We start from the raw sequence: 18,817 nt of genomic DNA on the forward strand, positions 1-18,817 counted from the left end.
TACAGAAAAAAGTTGAGCTTCACTTCTAAAAATGTATCCTTCAAAATAGGACAACTGTGCAAAAATAAGGGGATATTAATTCCAGTCTGTACAGTAGCAAAAAATTGGACGCCACTGAAATGTCCACCAATAGAGGACTTATTAAATTGGTACATCCATTCTGATGAATATTGTACAGCCTATAAGAAGGAAAGGTGAGTCTTTACTGACAAAGAGAGATGTCTATGGCTTATTGTTATGTGGGGTAAAAGTAACATCCAAAACCATACAGTTTTTATTCAAAAGTATACACACACACATGTACACACACATATACATATATCTTGGTAGATACACCCCATAGTATTACAGTGGTCATTTGCAACAAGTCATATATGATAAGGAAAAAATTTACTTCCATTAGGTGGAATTTGTTTTAAAAAGAGTGCCATAGAATCTCTGTCTCACATGAAGCTGAATTAATGTACTTATTTCTTCAGTGTATGTAACATTTGGTGAACAACTTTCTTTCTGGACTTGTGTAAGATTAAGTTGCAGAAGACAGAGTTCTAGCTTACTGGGAAGTTACGGTCATTATGGTGTGGGAAGGTCTGAGACCTGGGGAAAGAGACCCTTCTGTTGCTCTTAGCCGTTTTGACTAAGGGAGGAAAAAGTGGGTTCTTTTCTGCTCTCTGCGTAGCCAGGCCACCTCTGGCTTAAGGATCCGGAGATGTTCAGGATGGCCTCAGAACAGGTATCTTCTTTTCTCAGCTCTTCCGACTGTCCCTTGGCTGACCATACAAAATTGTCTGCCAAGTCTGCTTATTGCACTTTTTCTACTTTCTCTTCCTTCCCTTTCTTCCTGACTCACTGTTGGGGGGCTGCTGGTGGTGGGGTGTTATCTCTGTGTTTTTCCTATTAAAGTGTTTACCAAGAACCTGTGCAGTCAGATGTCAGCAGTTAGCGGGCCTCTACTACAGTGGTTGGAGGACAGACTGGAGCAAAACCAGCAGCATCTGCAGGAGTTGCAACAGGAAAAGGAAGAGCTTTTGCAAGAACTTTCTTCTCTAGAATAAAGCAGGAGACAAAATGGGGTAAAAACCTTTTTTTTTTTTTCCAATTAGTGTGCTAAACATGGTCTGAAAATTCACATGCAGCATGTGAAAGCAGACAGTGGGGCAGCTCTTTTTATATCCCCACAGATGAGTTTTATGCATGCAAGAAATAAACATAAGATGTCTTCCTGAAAGTTTCATTAGGGCCTAATGAACCCTCCTACCTGTCACTGGCTTACAAAAAGCATATGCAAGATGATTTAAGTAGAATATGAAAGATTTTTAAAGGCTATGGAAGGTACATTGGCAAGAACATCCTGTAGTAAAATCCCAGGGAATATATTTCAAATGTTTATATTTCCCTTGTTTTACTTGGAAGTCTTTATTTTCACTTTCAGAAACACTCACCTCCCTAGAACAAGCTAAAGGAAAAAGAGTATTTCGTGTTTCAGTTTTGTAGTTGTGATGCTTATGTTGGACGAGTGAGTGGAAGGAAGTGAAGGTGACGCATCAGCACCCTCCTCTATTCTTTGTCCCCACTGAGAGGAGTCTACCTTATGTCTCCCTTCCTGATGTCTAAAATATATATTCTGAGATACCTGTCAAGGGTAAAATCTATGAGTCAAGCCTATTATATACTGGGAATTAAAGTGGGAATTGGAGGAATGTGAAAGAAAGAAAACAAAGCAAGCCCCAATCTCAACAACAGTGACAAGGGGTTGATTTTTTGTCTTTTCTTCTTGTTTCTCCCTAGATTATTGTTTTTCACATTTCAAAGTGTAGTCCAGAGCCACCTGCACCATAATCATTTGGAGGTCAAACTTCATCTCTGGGAGTGGAACCCAGAAATCTTCATGAACACCCCTAGGGCATAGGCAGTGTAAATGTATTTTCCCTAATTTCCCACAGCCACATTTCTTCTCTATTCTTTTCTTTCCCTATAGGAAAGATGAAAATATCCAGATGTAAAATTAATGAAGCTAAATTGATTTTGAAGAAGAAAAATTTGGAGGACTCACATTACCTAACTTCAAATAAAGCTACAGTAATCAATACAGTATGGTATATGCCCAAGTGATTTTGACAAACGTACAAAAACAATTTAATAAGGGAAGGATAGTCTTTTCAACAAATGATGCTGGAGCAATTGGCAAAAAAAAAAAAAGAACTTTGACCTAAACTGTACACCTTATACAAAAATTAACTTGAAATGTATCATGAACTTAGATGTAAATGTAAATCTATAAAACTTTTAGAAAAAAAAATCATAGAAAAATCTTCAGGATCTTGGGCTGTACAACAGGTTCTTGGCCTTCACCCCAAAAGCACAATCGTAAAAGGAAAGTGTTGATATTTTGGACTTCATGAAAATGAAAACCTTTTGCTCTGCAAAAAATTTAAGAGGAGGAAATTGTTGAGAGAAATTATTTGCAAACCATTTATCTATATCAATCTAGAATGTATGAAGTCAAGAGTAAAACTACAAACAATCCAATTAGAAAATGAACAGAAGACATGAATAGACATATCACTGAAGAAGACTTATGATGGCAAGTAAGCACATGAAAAGATGTTGAACTTCATTAGTCATCGGGGAATGCAAATTAAAACCACAATGAATTCTGACTAAAGAAAAAATAGTGAAAATACCAGATACTGTTGAACATACAAAGTGGATCTCTCACACATTACTGACAGGAATATAAAATGGTAAGCCATTCTGAAAGAGAGTTTGGAAATTTCTAATAAAGTTAAAGATACATGTATTTTATTACCCAGCAACTGTACTCCTGGACATTTATCCCAAAGAAATGAAAATCTATGTTAGCACAAAAACTTGTGTATAGCCATTCTTAGCAGCTTTGTTTATAATAGCCAAAAACTGGAAACAACCCAGATGTCGTGCAATTGAGTGAGTGGTTAAACCAACCATCCACACCGTGGAATACTACTCTGCAAAGAAAAGGAACAGTCTATTGATACACACAACTTGGATGGACCTCAAGGTTATTGTGATGAATGAAAAAGAGCCAGTCTCAAAAGGTCACATCCTGTATGACTGCATTTGTGTAACATTCTTAAAATGACAAAATTATAGGAAGGAAGAATAGATGAATGTTGCCAGGGATAGGGACTGGAGGCGGTATGGGATATGGATGACTATAAGGGGATAATACAAAGAGTTCCTTTGTGCTGATGGAACAGTTTTGTATCTTGATTGTGGTATCAATTACATGAACCTAGATCTGTGCTGCAACTGCATAGGCCTACACACCCCCAAATGAATGCATGTAAAATCTGGTGAAACCAAATAAGGTCTGTAGTCTAGTTAGCAGTACTGTACCATTGTCAACATGTTGTTTTGAACTTGTACTATAATTATGTGAAAGATCTTACCATGGGGAAACTGGGTGAAGGATACATGGGACTCACTGTACTATTTTTGCAACTTCCTTCAAGTCTATAATTACTGCAAAATAAAATGTTGTAAGTATTAAATAAGGAACTAGCAGATATGGTACTTACTTTGTGAAATAAGAAGAGTGATTAAAAAGAAACTCTGAGGGGAATAAAATGATTTGAATATTTTTACAGGCCAACCTTCAGCACATGTCCCTTCCAAGCTATTTACATTGGTAGACTTAGGGCAATTTGAAATTCTTTTTCTAACCTGATAATCTGAGCTGTAATTTGTAAAATAGGCATGTGGCAGAGATCTAGTTAAAGTTGGGTTGTGCTCTCAGGGTGAGGAGGCTGCCAGCAATCAGTTACATTAAACAAATAAGTAAACTGAGCAAAAAATATATTGAGTAAAGTGCAAGCTAGGTTTCTCAGTGTCAGAGAAATGACTTACAAACATGAAAAGGGGGGAGGATAAAATGAACATGGTGTTGGATTGAAATTGGAAGTATTAATATGAACTTTTTTCAAAAAAGATATAGGGGTGTGTGTATGCGCATGTGCACGTGTACATACATACATTTCCTCCCTCTGTCCACTAAGTCTAGAAGGAGTCATACTCTGGTAGCTATAAGCACATCTAGCACCCAGATATTGGTTCTCAAATACTATCCTTCACTAAAGGTAACCAGGACCCCCCCTGGGAGAAATGGCTGGTTCCAGAGCTGGGGCACAGAAAGTATGAGATAAACCAGACCATCTTTTTGAGCCATAAAGTAAGGAAATGTCCAGTCTGAATGGGTTCCCATTGGCCAAATCTGGGACAATTTGTGCATCAAAATCAGAGTAAAGGATTATAATCCTTTGAATAATATAAGAATCTGAGTTCACACTGATAAAAACAGATGGAGGAAGAAAGAAAAACTCTCACTTAAGTAGAAAACTAACTAGTAAATGTCAAATGAATGATGAAATTAGAAAGTCACCCTTGGGTGAACATCATAGTGGCTGATTCAGGTGGGAGTCATCCATGGATGACTGATTTCATGTGCAACAGAATATGGAGAAGTTCAAGTCTAAAGGTACTTGTAAAAATTGTGTACTTGTAGAGATTGTGGTGAAAGCCAATTTGTGGACTCAGTGAATAGCCAGAATAACCTTGAAAAACAAACACACTTCTTGATTTCAAAATGTATACAAAGCAATGGTAATCCAGACAGTTCAGTACTGTCACAAGGATAGATATATAAATCATTGGGATAGAATTGAGAGCCCAGAGATGTACCTATATATCTATGGTCAATTTATTATCAACAAGGGTGCTGAGACTACTGAATGGGGAAAGAATCTTTTCAACAACTGGTGATTGGACCACTGTATATCCACATGCAATAGAATGAAGCTGGACCTCCACCCTACACCATATTCAAATATTTAACTCAAAATGTATCAAAGACCTAAATGTAAGAGCTAAAAAATAAAAACCTTAGAAGAAAACATAGTAGTAAATTTCATAACCTTGGTTTGCGCAGTGGATTATTAGATGACACCAAAAGCACAAGCAACAAAGAAAAAAATAGATCAATTTGACTTTATAAGAATTAAAAAATTTTGTACATCAAATGACATTATCAAAAATGAAAAGACAACACAGAATGGGAGAAAATATTCGCAAATCATATAAATAAGAGTCTACTATCTAGAATATATGAAGAACTTTGATCTCACATACACACAAAACAAGATACGAAAACTGTCAATAAGCACATGAAATGATGCTTGACATCATTAGTCATCAGGGAAATGCAAATCAAAACCATGAGATACTTCACATCGACCAGAATAAAAAAGTATGCTAATTACAAGTGTTGATGGGGATGTGGAGAAACTGGAACACCTGTACACTGCTGATGGGAATGTAAAATGGTGCAGCCAATTTGGACAATAGCCTGGTAGTTTCTCCAGAAGTTCAACATAATATTACCATAAGACTGAGCAACTGCACTCCTAGGTGTATATTTCTCACAGCATTGAAAACTGGTACTCAAACAAAAAGTTGGACATGAATGTTCATAACAGAGCTATTCACAATAGCCAAAAGGTGAAAACAACCCAAATGTCCATAAACTGTAACTGTAATAAACAAATGAGGTCTATCTATACAATGGAATATTATTCTGTCATAAAAAGGGATGAAGTACTGACACTTGCTACAATATCAACGAACCCTGAAAACACTGTGGAAAAGGGCAGACATGAAAGGACACATATTGTATAATTCCATTTATGTGAAATGTTCACAACAGGGGAATCCACAGAGACAGAAACAGATTAGCTGTGGCCAGAGGCTGCAGGGCAGAAAGGTATTGGGTTTCTTTCTGAAGTGATGAAAGTGTTCTAGAGTTGACTTGTGGTGATGGTTGGACAACACTCTGACTATACTAAAAACCATTGAGTTGTACACTTCCAATGGGTGAATTGTATGTAAATTATGCCTCACTAAAGCTGTTTATAAAACTGAAAGAAAGAGAGAATCTTCCCTGAAGCTCCAGCTAACCCCGCAGGCTGGCTTCTTCCCGTCTGCCCCATGCTCCCTACACTCCTAGCTGAGGAGATAAGATGTAGTACCTCTTTTTGCTAAAACATAAACAAAAAGTCCTCTTAGAGTTTGGACAAAACTTGGAAGTGAAGAGGGAAAAAAAAAACCGTTAAAAGTAAACTTGTTAGTGGGGAGAGTATAGCTCAGTGGCAGAGTACATGCTTAGCCTGCATGAGGTTCTGGGTTCGATCCCCAGTACCTCCATTTAAAAAAAAGAAAAGAAAAGGAAAGAAAGAGCGCTAAAGTAAACTTGCGCATGAGGCTTGGCCCAATTAATTGCAAGAATGTGTAACTGGTGTTGAAATATGTAACATGTTTAAACCGTACATGTTCACAAAGGGTTAGGAATTTTCTCTGATATCCAGTTTTCACTGTATAAATAATGTCTTGGTTGTTGGCAAGTTCCCAGTCTCAATGGCTGTGGCTGCCCACCTGGTGGAACGACTGATAAGCCCCAACAGAATTCAGACGCCTGCTTGTCAAGGAACATTTCTTGAAACAATGGGGTCAGTTCACAACGCTTAGTCCTCTGTCAGTCAAAGAAAAAGAGCTGTCTTTTGCAAGGTAAAAAATTCTATGTTCCTGATTTAAAGAATAAAAACAAACTGTTAACTCCTGCCCCAAACTGGCCCATCTGTTTTATGGTACAAAAAGGAAAAGGCTGCATCAGACCTGTGGCGTCCCCCTGGGCTATTGGTGGTGCCTCACTACTGCTAAGACCTTTCCAGGTTACAGTGTTGCCATTTTGGTTCACTCAGCTGACTATGGTCACACTACTGAAGTCCTGAAGCTAATGTGTTTTCTGTTTGATTTGATGGAATTCCTCATACCCCCATGCTTACAACTGTGGGGCCAGATGTGTTGAGGCTGCTTCATACTTCTTCAGGTTGTCAGGGATGTTTCCAGTGAGAGGACGCCGCAATCAGAACAGTGATGGAGGAGTGAGTGCACTGCTGGGAGCCCACATGGCTTCCCCAGCTCAGCTGTGTGCTGTGAGGAAAGCAGTATAGGATGCCAGGACAGGAGACGTGGCCGATCACTGTCCTGCTGAAGGAGCTGTGGAAACAGGAGTGCTTGCAGAAACTATGCAGCAGGAAGATCACTGTACTATTGCTACAAGCGCCTCATTAGTAGAGTTATCTTTACACCACTGCCTTCTTCTTCCTTGACGCTTTTGGTTCCTGAAGATGTCTGGGCCTGGTTCAAAGATGGATCAACCCACTTAAGGCCAGATACCCGCTCCCAACCTCTTCATCAGATCTTTTACTCAAACGGGAGGTATCTTTCCAGGGAATTGTGACATTTACAAGCCAATCCTCTTGCGTCAGGCGTGTGCTGCAGCAGGCCCGAGCCTCAGTCATCCAGCTGTCCTCTGCACTAATGGACAGCCACAGCTGTGCGGCCCCTGAGAAAATGGCTTAAACCTGTGGTGCTTGCCTTGCAACATCCTCCCAAATGCACCTTCTTGTATTTTCACGACGATATGGGCAGTAGCCAACATATTGTCACTTTGGGCCGAGTGAACTGGCACTTGACAGATGATCAAGTCAGCCTCTGTGGGACAAACGTCATGGCAGCATTTGCACAAGACCACGTGAGCCGTGTGGGTGTTCAGGGCAAGGAACCTCGGGGAATGTGCATCATGTTTGTGCTGCCCAGGCAGCAGGGGCTGTTGAAAGATGGCATGGACTCTAAGGAAACACTTAACAAGACAGGCTCAGCTTTCAGTGCAGCACACACTTCTGAGAGTCAGTCTGAGCTGTAATTGTGGCAGTTCTGCAGAAGGGTACCTCACATCAAAACACGATGTTTAATTATGAGCAGTGGAAGCAGGTAGAAGTTTAGGCTGGCTGTAGGAGGCCTAAAGTGCATCATTAACCCTACTCACTCTACCTTTGTTCCACCCATGCCTACCCCTGGGAATCCTGGCTGCTGGAATCCGGGAGAAGCAAAGAGGAGTTGGAGGTAGGTCTTCTTTGTCATCCGGCTCTGCCTGCTGGATGTGGGTGCATCACTTTAAGGAGTCGTCACATCATATTCCTGATCTTTATCATCCATATCCATTATTCTAGGTACAAGGAGTACAAAAAGGAAACTACTGAGCCACTCCCAGAGAAGTCCAGTGACTGTCACACCAATCACGTGGCTGTGGAAGGAGAGCAAGAGTCCTGGCTGGTAGAGAGAGCACCCCTTAAACCCCAGGATGCCTGCAGGGAACCTGAACAAGTGAACCCAGCCTGCCACCACCACTCTCAACTTGATGGCCGACCAACAAAGACTGTAAGGACTCTCCCAGAGATCCCAGCAGCTGCCGACTCTAAGAGTGAAGAGCCTCAGGCCAAGATGACAGGACAAGATTGACTTTCTGGACGCTAATGAAACTTTTTTGTACAAAACTTAATAGACTTGGACTCTGACCCCCAGCTCAACAAAATGCTGCTGCAGACGTTGCTACAGCTTCTTTCGTGAATGTCAGGCCTATACTAGCCTGCCACCCACAAACTGTTACACATTCTCTGGTAGAAGCGGCAGGGATAACGAACAGTGTCACATTGCCCTGGGCTTTGTGCTGCCAGTCAAGGCAGGCTATGTACAGCTGTCAAAACCCGTTACTGCACCTGGATCAATGGCATATTTAACTGGCTTAGTTCCAGTTTTGGAGCCTGGGTGAAGTCTATCCTCCAAGTGGGCCTGATTATAATACTAGAGAATCATAGTCATGGTCACTCTTGTCCTGTGTGCCTAAAACAAACAGAATGAATTTGTATAAGCGTCTATCAGTACAATTTATTAGAGTATATTTGATGGGGTGTCCCATGCTCCTGAGAAGTCTTAGTTGGGTTGGTGAAAAGTCAGTGGTAGGGGTTGAATAGAATGGGTCCACCATGGTACCCTCATGACCTTGCATGTATCCATACACACAAAGCTTGATTCAGGATTTATCTGGGTCTTGGCAGGATGCCTTGTGATCCAACTGGAACACGAGAGAATGGGAAGCTTGTAAGGCCATCTCCCTCCCTCCTTATCTCCCCTGAGAGGCTGTCTCCAGACAGTTTCTCATTACCTTTTGGATTCTGATGAGGTATTATGTCTTTCAGCCCTGCCCCACTCAGAGTATAACTACAGAATATAAAACCTCTTAGCTGCGGTCTAGAAGGGGCTCCTGGGCAGTGGAGTGTGCCACAACTGGTGCTGCAGTCATCAGTATCTAAAAAGGACTTGTTACTTTACAAGCCAAAGCAGTCACTCCTGTGCCCCGCCTTTTGCTTGACAATGGGGCAGTTATGTACAAGAGTGCCCTTGATTTTGAGAAATGCACATGAAAGTATTTCGGGGTGATGGAGTAGCATGTCTGCAGCTGTTCTCAAATGGTTCAGAGAAAGCCTAATGATAATGATGGTACACACACATGCACACACACACTGCACAAATGTGGTGGAATATTAACAATGGAGCAATATGGGTGAAGGGTACATGAGACTTTTTTGTACTGTTCTTCCAATTTTTCTGTAAGTTGAAAATTATAAAGAATTACTCTTTAGATCCTATATATACATATATGTATAATGTCTGAAAGGCTACATGAGAAAATGATAACTGGCTAATTACCTTCTGTGACTGAGACTAAGGCCAGAGAAAGGGAATCTTATTCACTTTGAAATCTTCTGTAAACTGTTTTTTGAATTTCAACAGTGAACATGTATTACTTTCATAACACAAAACTAAAATAAAATGTCCAATATTTAAAAGTAAAAGAAGGAATATAATAAAGAAAACTTGGAAAATACAAAGGGAAATTCATCTGTCATTTCATCATCATAATACAATTAGTATCACTTTTGCTATTCTTTCTTGTTTTTCTTGTTATTTCAGTTTTTATCCACTTCTAGTACTAATGCATCTTATAGTTCTGTATGTGGATTTTCTCCATTTGACATAATCTTTAAAATTTTACATGGTGCATAGACTTCATAATTATCATTTAAAATAGTAGCTTACTATTCTTTCTGGTGGCAGTACTGTGATTTACTCAATCATTCACTAAATGAAGAACAACAAACTGGGGAAGGAAGCATCCAATTTTCAGAGTTACATACTTCAGCAAAAAATTATGAAAGCCAAAAAATAAGAATATATGACTCACTGACAGGAAAAAAGAAATCAATAGAAACTATCTTGGACAAAACCCAGGCATTGGACTTACTAGGCAAAGAATTTAAATCAACAGTTGTAAATATGCTCAAAGTGCAAAAGGAAACCAGCAGAATGATGTCTCACCAAATAAAAAATAAAAGCAGGGAGACAGAAAATGTTTTAAAAGGAACAATATAGAATTTCTGGAGCTGAAAAAATAATAACTAAAATGAAAAATTCCCTGCAGAGGCTCAACAACGTGTTTGAACAGGCAGAAAGAATCAGTGAACTTGAAGACAGGTCAATTATCTGAGTCTGAGAATCAGAAAGAGAAATGAAAAAGTAACATGACATCAGAGGCCCATCAGACAACATCAAGCATACCAACATACACATAATGGGAGGTCCAGATAAGGAGAAGGGAGAGAAAGGGACGTAAAGAATATTAAAAGAAGTAATGACTGAAAATTTGCCAAATTTAATGAAATTCTTGAATCTACACATTTTAGAAGCTCAAAGATTCCAAATATGATAAACTCAAGAGATCCATACTTAGACACACAGTTGAAATGTCTAAAGCCAAAGACAATGGATCTTGAAATCAGCAAAAGACAAATGACTCATCACATACAAAGATACCTCAAAGATACTGACAACTGAATTCTCACTAGAAACCAGAAGCCAGAAGGCAGTGGGATGACATATTTGAAATGCTGAAAGAAAAAGCTATCAATGAAGAATTCTATATCCAGGAAAATTATTATTTGAAAATGAAGTTACAATAAAGGCATTCCTCAAAAACAAAAAAACCTGAGAAAATTCACTATTAACAGACCTGTCTTTCAAGAAATACTAAAGAGAGTCATTTAGGCTGAAATGAAAGGACATTAGACAGTAAAATTCACATAAAGAGATAAAGATCAATGGTAAAGGCAACTACATAGATAAACATAAAAGGCAATATAATTGTATTTTTGTGCTTTAAAAACTTCCCACCAAGAAAAGCCCAGGACCAGATGGTTTCACTGGCGAATTCTACCAAATATTTCAATTAATACAGATTCACAACTAACCCCAATCCTTCACAAATTATTCAAAAAGAGAAGAGGAGGAAATACTTCCCAACTCATTCTATGAGGCCAATATTACTCTATGCCAACACCAAAGTCACCACAAGAAAGGAAAACTAGAGACCAGTATGAAACTGGACCCCTGTCTAACATCATTTACAAAAGTTTAATCAAAATGTATCACAGACTACCATGTTCAGTGCTAAAGCTATAAAATTCTTAGAAGAAGACATGGGGTAGATATTCATAACATTGGATTAGGCAATTGATCTTTAGGTATGACACCAAAAGCACAAACAACAAAGGAAAAAATAGATAAACTGGACTGGAACACTGTCCAAGATAGGTCACAATTGGAGAATGAAACAAGTCAACAAATTTAAGAACAGTGAAATCAATATCAATCTTTTATGACAACAGTGATATGAAACCAAATCAATAACAGGAGGAAAACTTACTTATATGTGAAAATTAAACAACACACTGTAAATAATCATTGGATCAAGGAATAAATTAAAGAAAAAAAGTAAAAATACCTTGAGACAAATGAAAATGGAAACACAACATACCAAATTCTATTGGATGCAATGAGAGCAATTCTATGAGAGAATTTTAGAGAAATAAACACATGCATTAAGAAAAAAAAATCTCAACGAATAACCTGATTTTACACCTCATGGAACTAGAAAAAGAAGAATTAACTAAGCCCAAAGTTAGCAGAAAGGAGGAAATAATAAAAATCTGAGCAGAAATAAACGAAAGAGACCAGAAAAACAATAGAAAAGATCAGCAAAACTAAAAGTTCGTTTTTTAAAAAGATAAATACAGTTGGCAAACATTTTGCTACACTAATGAAAAAAAGAACACTCAAATAAAGTCAGAAATGAAAGGGAAGATATTACAGCTGATACCATAGAAATATAAAGAATCATGAGACTATTATGAAAAATTATATACCAACAAATAAGATAACAGAAGTTATGGGTAATTTCCTAGAAGCTTACAACCTACCAAAACTGAATTATGAATAGGAAATCTGAACAAACCAATAATAAATAAGATTGAAGCAGTAATCAAAAACCTCCCAGGGGAAAAAACCCATGACCGGATGGCTTCATGGGTGATTTATACAGAACATTTAAAGAAAAATTAATGATAATCCTTCTTAAACTTTTCCAAAAAAATTGAAGACAAGGGAACACATCCAAATTCATTTAATAAGGCCAGCATTACCCTTATACCAAAGTCAGATAACGACACTACAAGGAGGGAAAATTATAGGCCAATCTCCTTGATGAATAAAGATGCAAAAGTCCTCAACAGAATACTAGCAAACTGAATTCAACAGCATAATGAAAGGATCATACAAAATGATCAATTTGGATTTATCCCTGGGATGCAAGGATGGTTCAAAATACTGAAATCAATTAACATGATATATACCACATTAACAGAATGATGCATACAAATCATATAACCATCTCAATAAATGCAGAAAAAGCATTTGACAAAACCCAACATCTTTTCATGACAAAACTATAAGTTAGATGTAGAATAAATGTATCTCAACATAATAAAAGCCATATGACAAGCCCATAGCTCAAATCACCCTCAGTGGTGAAAAGCTGAAAGTTTTTTCTCAAAGATCAAAAATAAGACAAGGGTGCCCTTTCACCACTTTTTAACATAATACTGGTGGTCCTAGGCAGAGCAATTAGACAATAAAAAGAAATAAAAGGCATCCAAATTTGAAAGAAAGATGTTAAATTATCTCTGTTTGCAGATGATATAGTCTTTTTTTTTTTTAAACATTTTTTATTGAGTTATAGTCAGTTTACAATGTTGTGTCAATTTCCAGTCTTAAATGTAGGAAAACCTAAAGACTCCACCAAAATTTTTTTAGAATAAACAAATTCAGTAAAGTTGCAGGATACAAAATCAACATACAAAAATCAGTCGCATTTTTTATACACTAACAAACTATCTGTAAAAGAAATTAAGAAAAAACTCTCATATACAATAGCATCAAAAATACTTAGGGATAAATTTAGCCAATGAGATGAAAGATCTTCTACACTGAAAACTATAACATATTGATGAAAGAATTCAAAGAAGACACAAATAAATGGAAACATATCCTGTGTTTCTGGATTGGAAGAATGAATATTGTTAAAATGATCATACTACCTAAAGTGATCTACAGATTCAATGTGATCTCTATCAAAATTCCAACGGTATTTTTCATCGAAATAGAAAAAAATCATATAATTCATATGGAACCACAAAAAACCTCCAATAGCCAAAGTAATCCTGAGTGAGAAGAACAAAGCTGTGGGCTTCCTTATTTCAAGTGATATTACAAAACTACAGTAATCAAAACACTATGGTACTGGCATAAAAGACACATAGACCAATGGAACAGAATAGAGTTCAGGAATAAACCCACCCACACATGGTCAACTAATATTTGACAAGGGAGCCAAGAATACACCATGAGGAAAGGATAGTCTTTTTCATAAGCGGTGTTGGGAAAACTACATATCCACATGCAAATAAATGAAACTGGAGTACTATCCTATACCATACACAAAAATTAACCTAAATGGATTAAATGTGAAACCTGAAAGCATAAAATTCCTAGAGTTAAACCTAGGTGGATGCTCTTTGACATCTACCTGGGCAATGACTTTTTCGATTTGACACCAAAAGCAAAAGTAACAATATCAAAAATAAACAAGTGAGACATCAAACTAAAAAGCTGTGCAGCAATGGAAGCCATCAACAAAATGAAAAATCAGCCTATGGAATGTGAGAAAATATCTGTAAACCATATACCTGATAAGAGGTCAGTACCCAAAATATATAAGGAACGAATACAACAATAGCAAAAAAAAAAAAAAAAAACCCCACAAACAATCTAATTTAAAAATAGGACTAGGACCTGAATTTTTCCGAAGAAGACATATAGATGGCCAACAGGAACATGAAGAAATGCTCAGCATCACTTATCAGGGAAATGAAAATCAAAACTACAGTGAGATATCACTTCACACCAGTCAGAATGGCCATTATAAAAAAGACAGCAAATAACAAATGTCGGTGAGGATGTGGAGAAAAGGGAACCCCCATGCACTGCTGGTAGGAATGTAAATTGGTATAGCATTTATGTAAAACAGTTTGTAGATTCTTCAAAAAATTAAAAATAGATATGAGATCGCTCATATGTGGAATCTAAAAAACAAAAACAAACAAACAAACAAAAACAAAGCGTAAATAAAGGACAGAAATAGACTCACAGACAGAGAATACAGACTTGTGGTTACCAGGGGGGTGGAGGGTGGGAAGGGATAGACTGGGATTTCAAAATTGTAGAATAGACTACACTGTATAGCACAGGGAAATATACACAAAATGTTATGATAACTCACAGAGAAAAAAATGTGACAATGAGTGTGTATATGTCCATGAATAACTGAAAAATTGTGCTGAACACTGGAATTTGACACAACATTGTAAAATGATTATAAATCAATAAAAAATGTTTAAAAAAACCATTTAGTGCATATACAGTTAAAAAAAAATTAAAAATAGAATTACCATATGATCCAGCAATCCAACTTTTGGGTATATAGCATAGGAAATGAAATCAGGAGCTCAAATATATATGCACTCCCCTGTTTACTGCAGCATTATTCATAATAGTCAAGATGTGGAAACAATCTAGTGTCTGTTGACAGGTAAATAAAGAAAATGAAATATTCTTCAGCCATAAAAAGAGGGAAATTCTGCCATTTGTGACAACATGGATAAACCTGGAGGACATTATATATTATGCTAAGTGAAATAAGGAAGCACAGAAGGACAAATAATGTATGACCTCACTTATATGTGGAATTTGAGAATGTTGAACTCACATAACCAGGGAGTTTGTCGAGGACTGGAGGATGAGGGAAATGGGGAGAAGCTGGTCAAAGGGTACAAACTTTCAGTTACAAGATGAATTATTTTTTTAAAAAGATGAATGAGTCCTGGGGACCTAATGTACAACATGGTGACCACAGTTAATAATATTGTATTTTATAACTGAAATTTGGTAAAAGAATAAATCTTAAGTGTTCTCACCACAGAAAATATTGTAAGCATGTGAAGTGATGGATGTGTTAATTTATTGTGGTGATCATCTCACAATGTATACTATATAAAACTTCATCCTGTATACTTTAAAACATCACATTGTACAATCTAAATATATATACAATTATTTGTCAGTCATACCTCAATATAGCTGAAAAAAGATGAACAATTCAATTAAAAATTATCAAAGGATCAGAACAGATATTTCTCCATGGTAGATCTATAAATTGCTAATAAGGACATGAAAAAAGTCTTCTGAATCATTAGTCATCAGGGAAATCTAAATGAAAACCACAAAGAGATACCACTTCCCATTCACTCGGATGGCTATAATCAAAAGAAAGGGAAACAAATACTGGCAAGGATGTGGAGAAATTGGTATGCTAATACATTGCTAGTGGGGCTATAAAATGGTTCAGCCACCTTGGAAAATAGTTTGGCAGTTCCTCACAAAGTTTAACATAGAATTAGTATATGACTATGCAATTCCACTCCTAGGTATATACCTAAAAGAACTGAAAACAGGTATTGAAATACTTGTACATGAAGCAATATTCACAATAGTTCAAGAAGGGAAACAGTCCCAGTGTTCATTAATGAATGAATAGATAAATTTTAGTATACCCATAGAATGGAATATTATTTGGCCATAAAAAAGAATGAAGTACTGATTCATGCTAAAACATGAATGACGCTGGAGTATATTATGCTAAAGAAAGAGGGCGGTCCCAAACGCCCACATATTAACTAATTACTTTTATATGAAATGTTCAGAATAGGAAAATCTTCAGAAACAGAAAGTAGAATAGTGGTTGGCTAGGGATGGGAGGTTTAGGAAGAAATAGGGAGTGATGGCTAATGAGTCTGGGGTTTCTTTTTAAGGTGGTGAAAATGTTGTAAAATGATTTTGGTGATGGTCATACAAGTCTGAATATAGTTTAAAAACTACCAATTTGTAGACTAAATAGGTATGATATGTGAATGAAGTATCAATAAAGCTGTTCGAGAAAACATGCCCTGAAAGGATAAAAGTGATATCAATGTAGGTGACTGTCTAAACAAACTTCAACATTCTTTAAAGGAACACATAGAAATACAGCACACAATGAAGTAACATTACAAAATTACATAGGAAGAAGCAGAAAAATGTTACCAATACACAAGAGAAAAATAAGTGAATAGACACAGAGCCAGAAATGTCAAAGATAAAGGAATAAGCAGACAAACATATAACCTTGTTAGGTAATATGAAATTCTCCAGGGTTTAAAGGAAAATGTGACCATAACGAGGAGAGCAGTGAAAGACATAAAAATAATCAAATGGAACTTCTAGAGATGAAAAATACATTATTGGAAATGTAAACTTCCTGGATGGGATTAAGATTAGACTCTGCAAAAAAGAAACAAAGACGAAGTTCAGTGAACTTGAAGACATAGCAAAAGAAAGTCTCCAAGCTGAAGCACAGGGGCTAAAATGGGTGTAAAAAGTGCAAAGGAACAGGGCCTCAGTCACTTGTGATATAATATCAAGAACTGTAACACACATTTAATGGAACACAGCACTGAACACTAGAAAAATATGCATCTTTTCAAGGGTACACAGAACATTTACATTGATAGAGCATGTATTCTGTTCTATAAAATGAATCCTAAAATTTAGGAGGTTGAAATAATAAGAAACGCTGTGTGTGTGTGTGTGTGTGTGTGTGTGTGTGTGTGTGTTCTTTGGGGGGGGGAGGTAATTGGGTTCATTGATTGATTGATGGAGGTCCTGGGGGTTGAACCCAGGACCTCTTGAGTGCTAAGCCCTCACCACAAGAAAAATGTTCTTTGATAACAACAGAAGCAATACTTAAGTCTAAAGTCCTATCTTATAGAAGAGGAAGAATCTTAAATCAGTAAACTAAGGTACCTTAAGAAACCAGAAAGTGAAGAGCAAACTAAACTGCATCTAGAAGCAACAGAGTAATATGGATAAGAGCAGAAATCAATGAAACAGCAAAAAAGAATATAGGGAAAATCAATGAAACCAAAAGATGGTTCGTTGAAAGGATCGATTAAGATTTGTAACTCTCTAGCCAGACGTACCACGAAGAAAGGAGAGAAGGCATACACTACTGACATCAGGAACGAGAGAGTTAACATCACTACAGATTCCCAGGATATTAAAGTGGTGATGAAGGAACACTATGAACAAGTCTACGAACTTCTGTAGCTGATGCTGGTGGGAGGACCTGACCTCAGGGAGGATACAGCCCCCATGGCGCGTGGCAGAAGCCTCCCCAGCCATGCCGCCTCCGCTGGGAGGTTTTCCACAGAGCCGTCCCAGGACCGCCAATCTGCCCGAGACCTGAAGCCCCCCAGACCTTCCACCTAGAGCCCCCACCCACCCCTCTTCCTCTCAGTATTCACTCGGTGCTTGGCATCGGCTCTCTTCCTGGACGTCCGCTACGCAAGGCATCTGCCGTCGCCTGTCGGGGGGTCGCTCGGCCCCAGCCCACCCGTCCGCACACTGCGGGGCCCGGCCGCGCGCCTCGCGCCTTCAAGTCTCACCTCATAATTGTGCCGGCGCGCGTTGGGCTGTGTGAGGAAAAGGTCGCCGGTGAGGGCCACCTGCTGGGCTGAGCCTTTGTGCCATCATCTCTAGCGCCCCCTCCGTCGCTAGGGCTGCGGCTCCCGGGCTCAGACCGCTGGTCCGAGGGAGGAGGGCCAGACGCCGCCGCCATCACCCTCGTGGCTGGCAGCCTGCGACGCTCGCTCAAATGGGGTCGTCTGCGTCCAAGGCTGCCCTCAGAGCGACCACTGACGAGCCAACCGAACCCGGGCCCAAACACCTAGCGGGTGAGTCGAGGCCTGGCCCGTGTGGGAGTGCCTCTGATGGTGGCCGCCAGCTCCCCTTCCCTCAGCCCCTCCCCCGCCGCCCACCCCCATTCCTCTCCCCCAGCTCTCCTCCCCGCCAGCCCCCCTCCCCGCCAGCCCCCCTCCCCGCCAGCCCCCCTTCCCTCAGCCCCTCCCCCCGCCGCCCACCCCCACTCCCCTCCCCCAGCCTCTGCTCCCTGCCAGCCCCCCTCCCTGCCAGCTCCCCTTCCCTCAGCCCCTCCCCCACCGCCCCCCCCCACTCCCCTCCCCCAGCTCTGCTCCCCGCCAGCCCCCCTCCCCGCCAGCCCCCTTCCCTCAGCCCCTCCCCCCGCCGCCCACCCCCACTCCCCTCCCCCAGCTCTCCTCCCCGCCAGCCCCCCTCCCCGCCAGCCCCCCTTCCCTCAGCCCCTCCCCCCGCCGCACCCCCACTCCCTCCCCCAGCTCTCCTCCCCGCCAGCCCCCCTCCCCGCCAGCCCCCCTTCCCTCAGCCCCTCCCCCGCCGCCCCACCCCCATTCCTCTCCCCCAGCTCTCCTCCCCGCCAGCCCCCCTCCCCGCCAGCCCCCCTCCCCGCCAGCCCCCCTTCCCT

The 18,817-nt window shown here is 39.5% G+C and overlaps 3 protein-coding genes across 5 annotated transcripts in view; 2 read left to right on the forward strand and 1 right to left on the reverse strand.

The window, feature by feature from the left end:
• Positions 1–3,543, forward strand: part of BRCC3 (BRCA1/BRCA2-containing complex subunit 3) — a 52,962-nt gene extending 49,419 nt beyond the window's left edge. For all 3 annotated transcript variants that reach the window (XM_032475589.1, XM_032475591.1, XM_032475590.1), the window contains 2 exons: positions 904–1,073; positions 1,979–3,543. In XM_032475589.1, the coding sequence (XP_032331480.1) occupies positions 904–1,055 (152 nt within the window). In that variant the 3' untranslated portion in view covers positions 1,056–1,073; positions 1,979–3,543. The remainder of the gene's footprint in view (positions 1–903; positions 1,074–1,978) is intronic.
• Positions 1–18,817, reverse strand: part of CMC4 (C-X9-C motif containing 4) — an 88,814-nt gene that overhangs the window by 59,094 nt on the left and 10,903 nt on the right. The window lies entirely within an intron of this gene.
• The window catches only part of LOC116661886 (phosphatidylinositol-binding clathrin assembly protein-like), a 36,231-nt gene continuing 35,547 nt past the window's right edge, over positions 18,134–18,817 (forward strand). The window contains exon 1 of the mRNA XM_032474709.1: positions 18,134–18,212. Within this exon, the coding sequence (XP_032330600.1) occupies positions 18,134–18,212 (79 nt within the window). The remainder of the gene's footprint in view (positions 18,213–18,817) is intronic.

The sequence above is a fragment of the Camelus ferus genome, chromosome X, assembly GCF_009834535.1.
Source record: "Camelus ferus isolate YT-003-E chromosome X, BCGSAC_Cfer_1.0, whole genome shotgun sequence".
In the NCBI taxonomy this organism is placed as follows: domain Eukaryota; kingdom Metazoa; phylum Chordata; class Mammalia; order Artiodactyla; family Camelidae; genus Camelus; species Camelus ferus.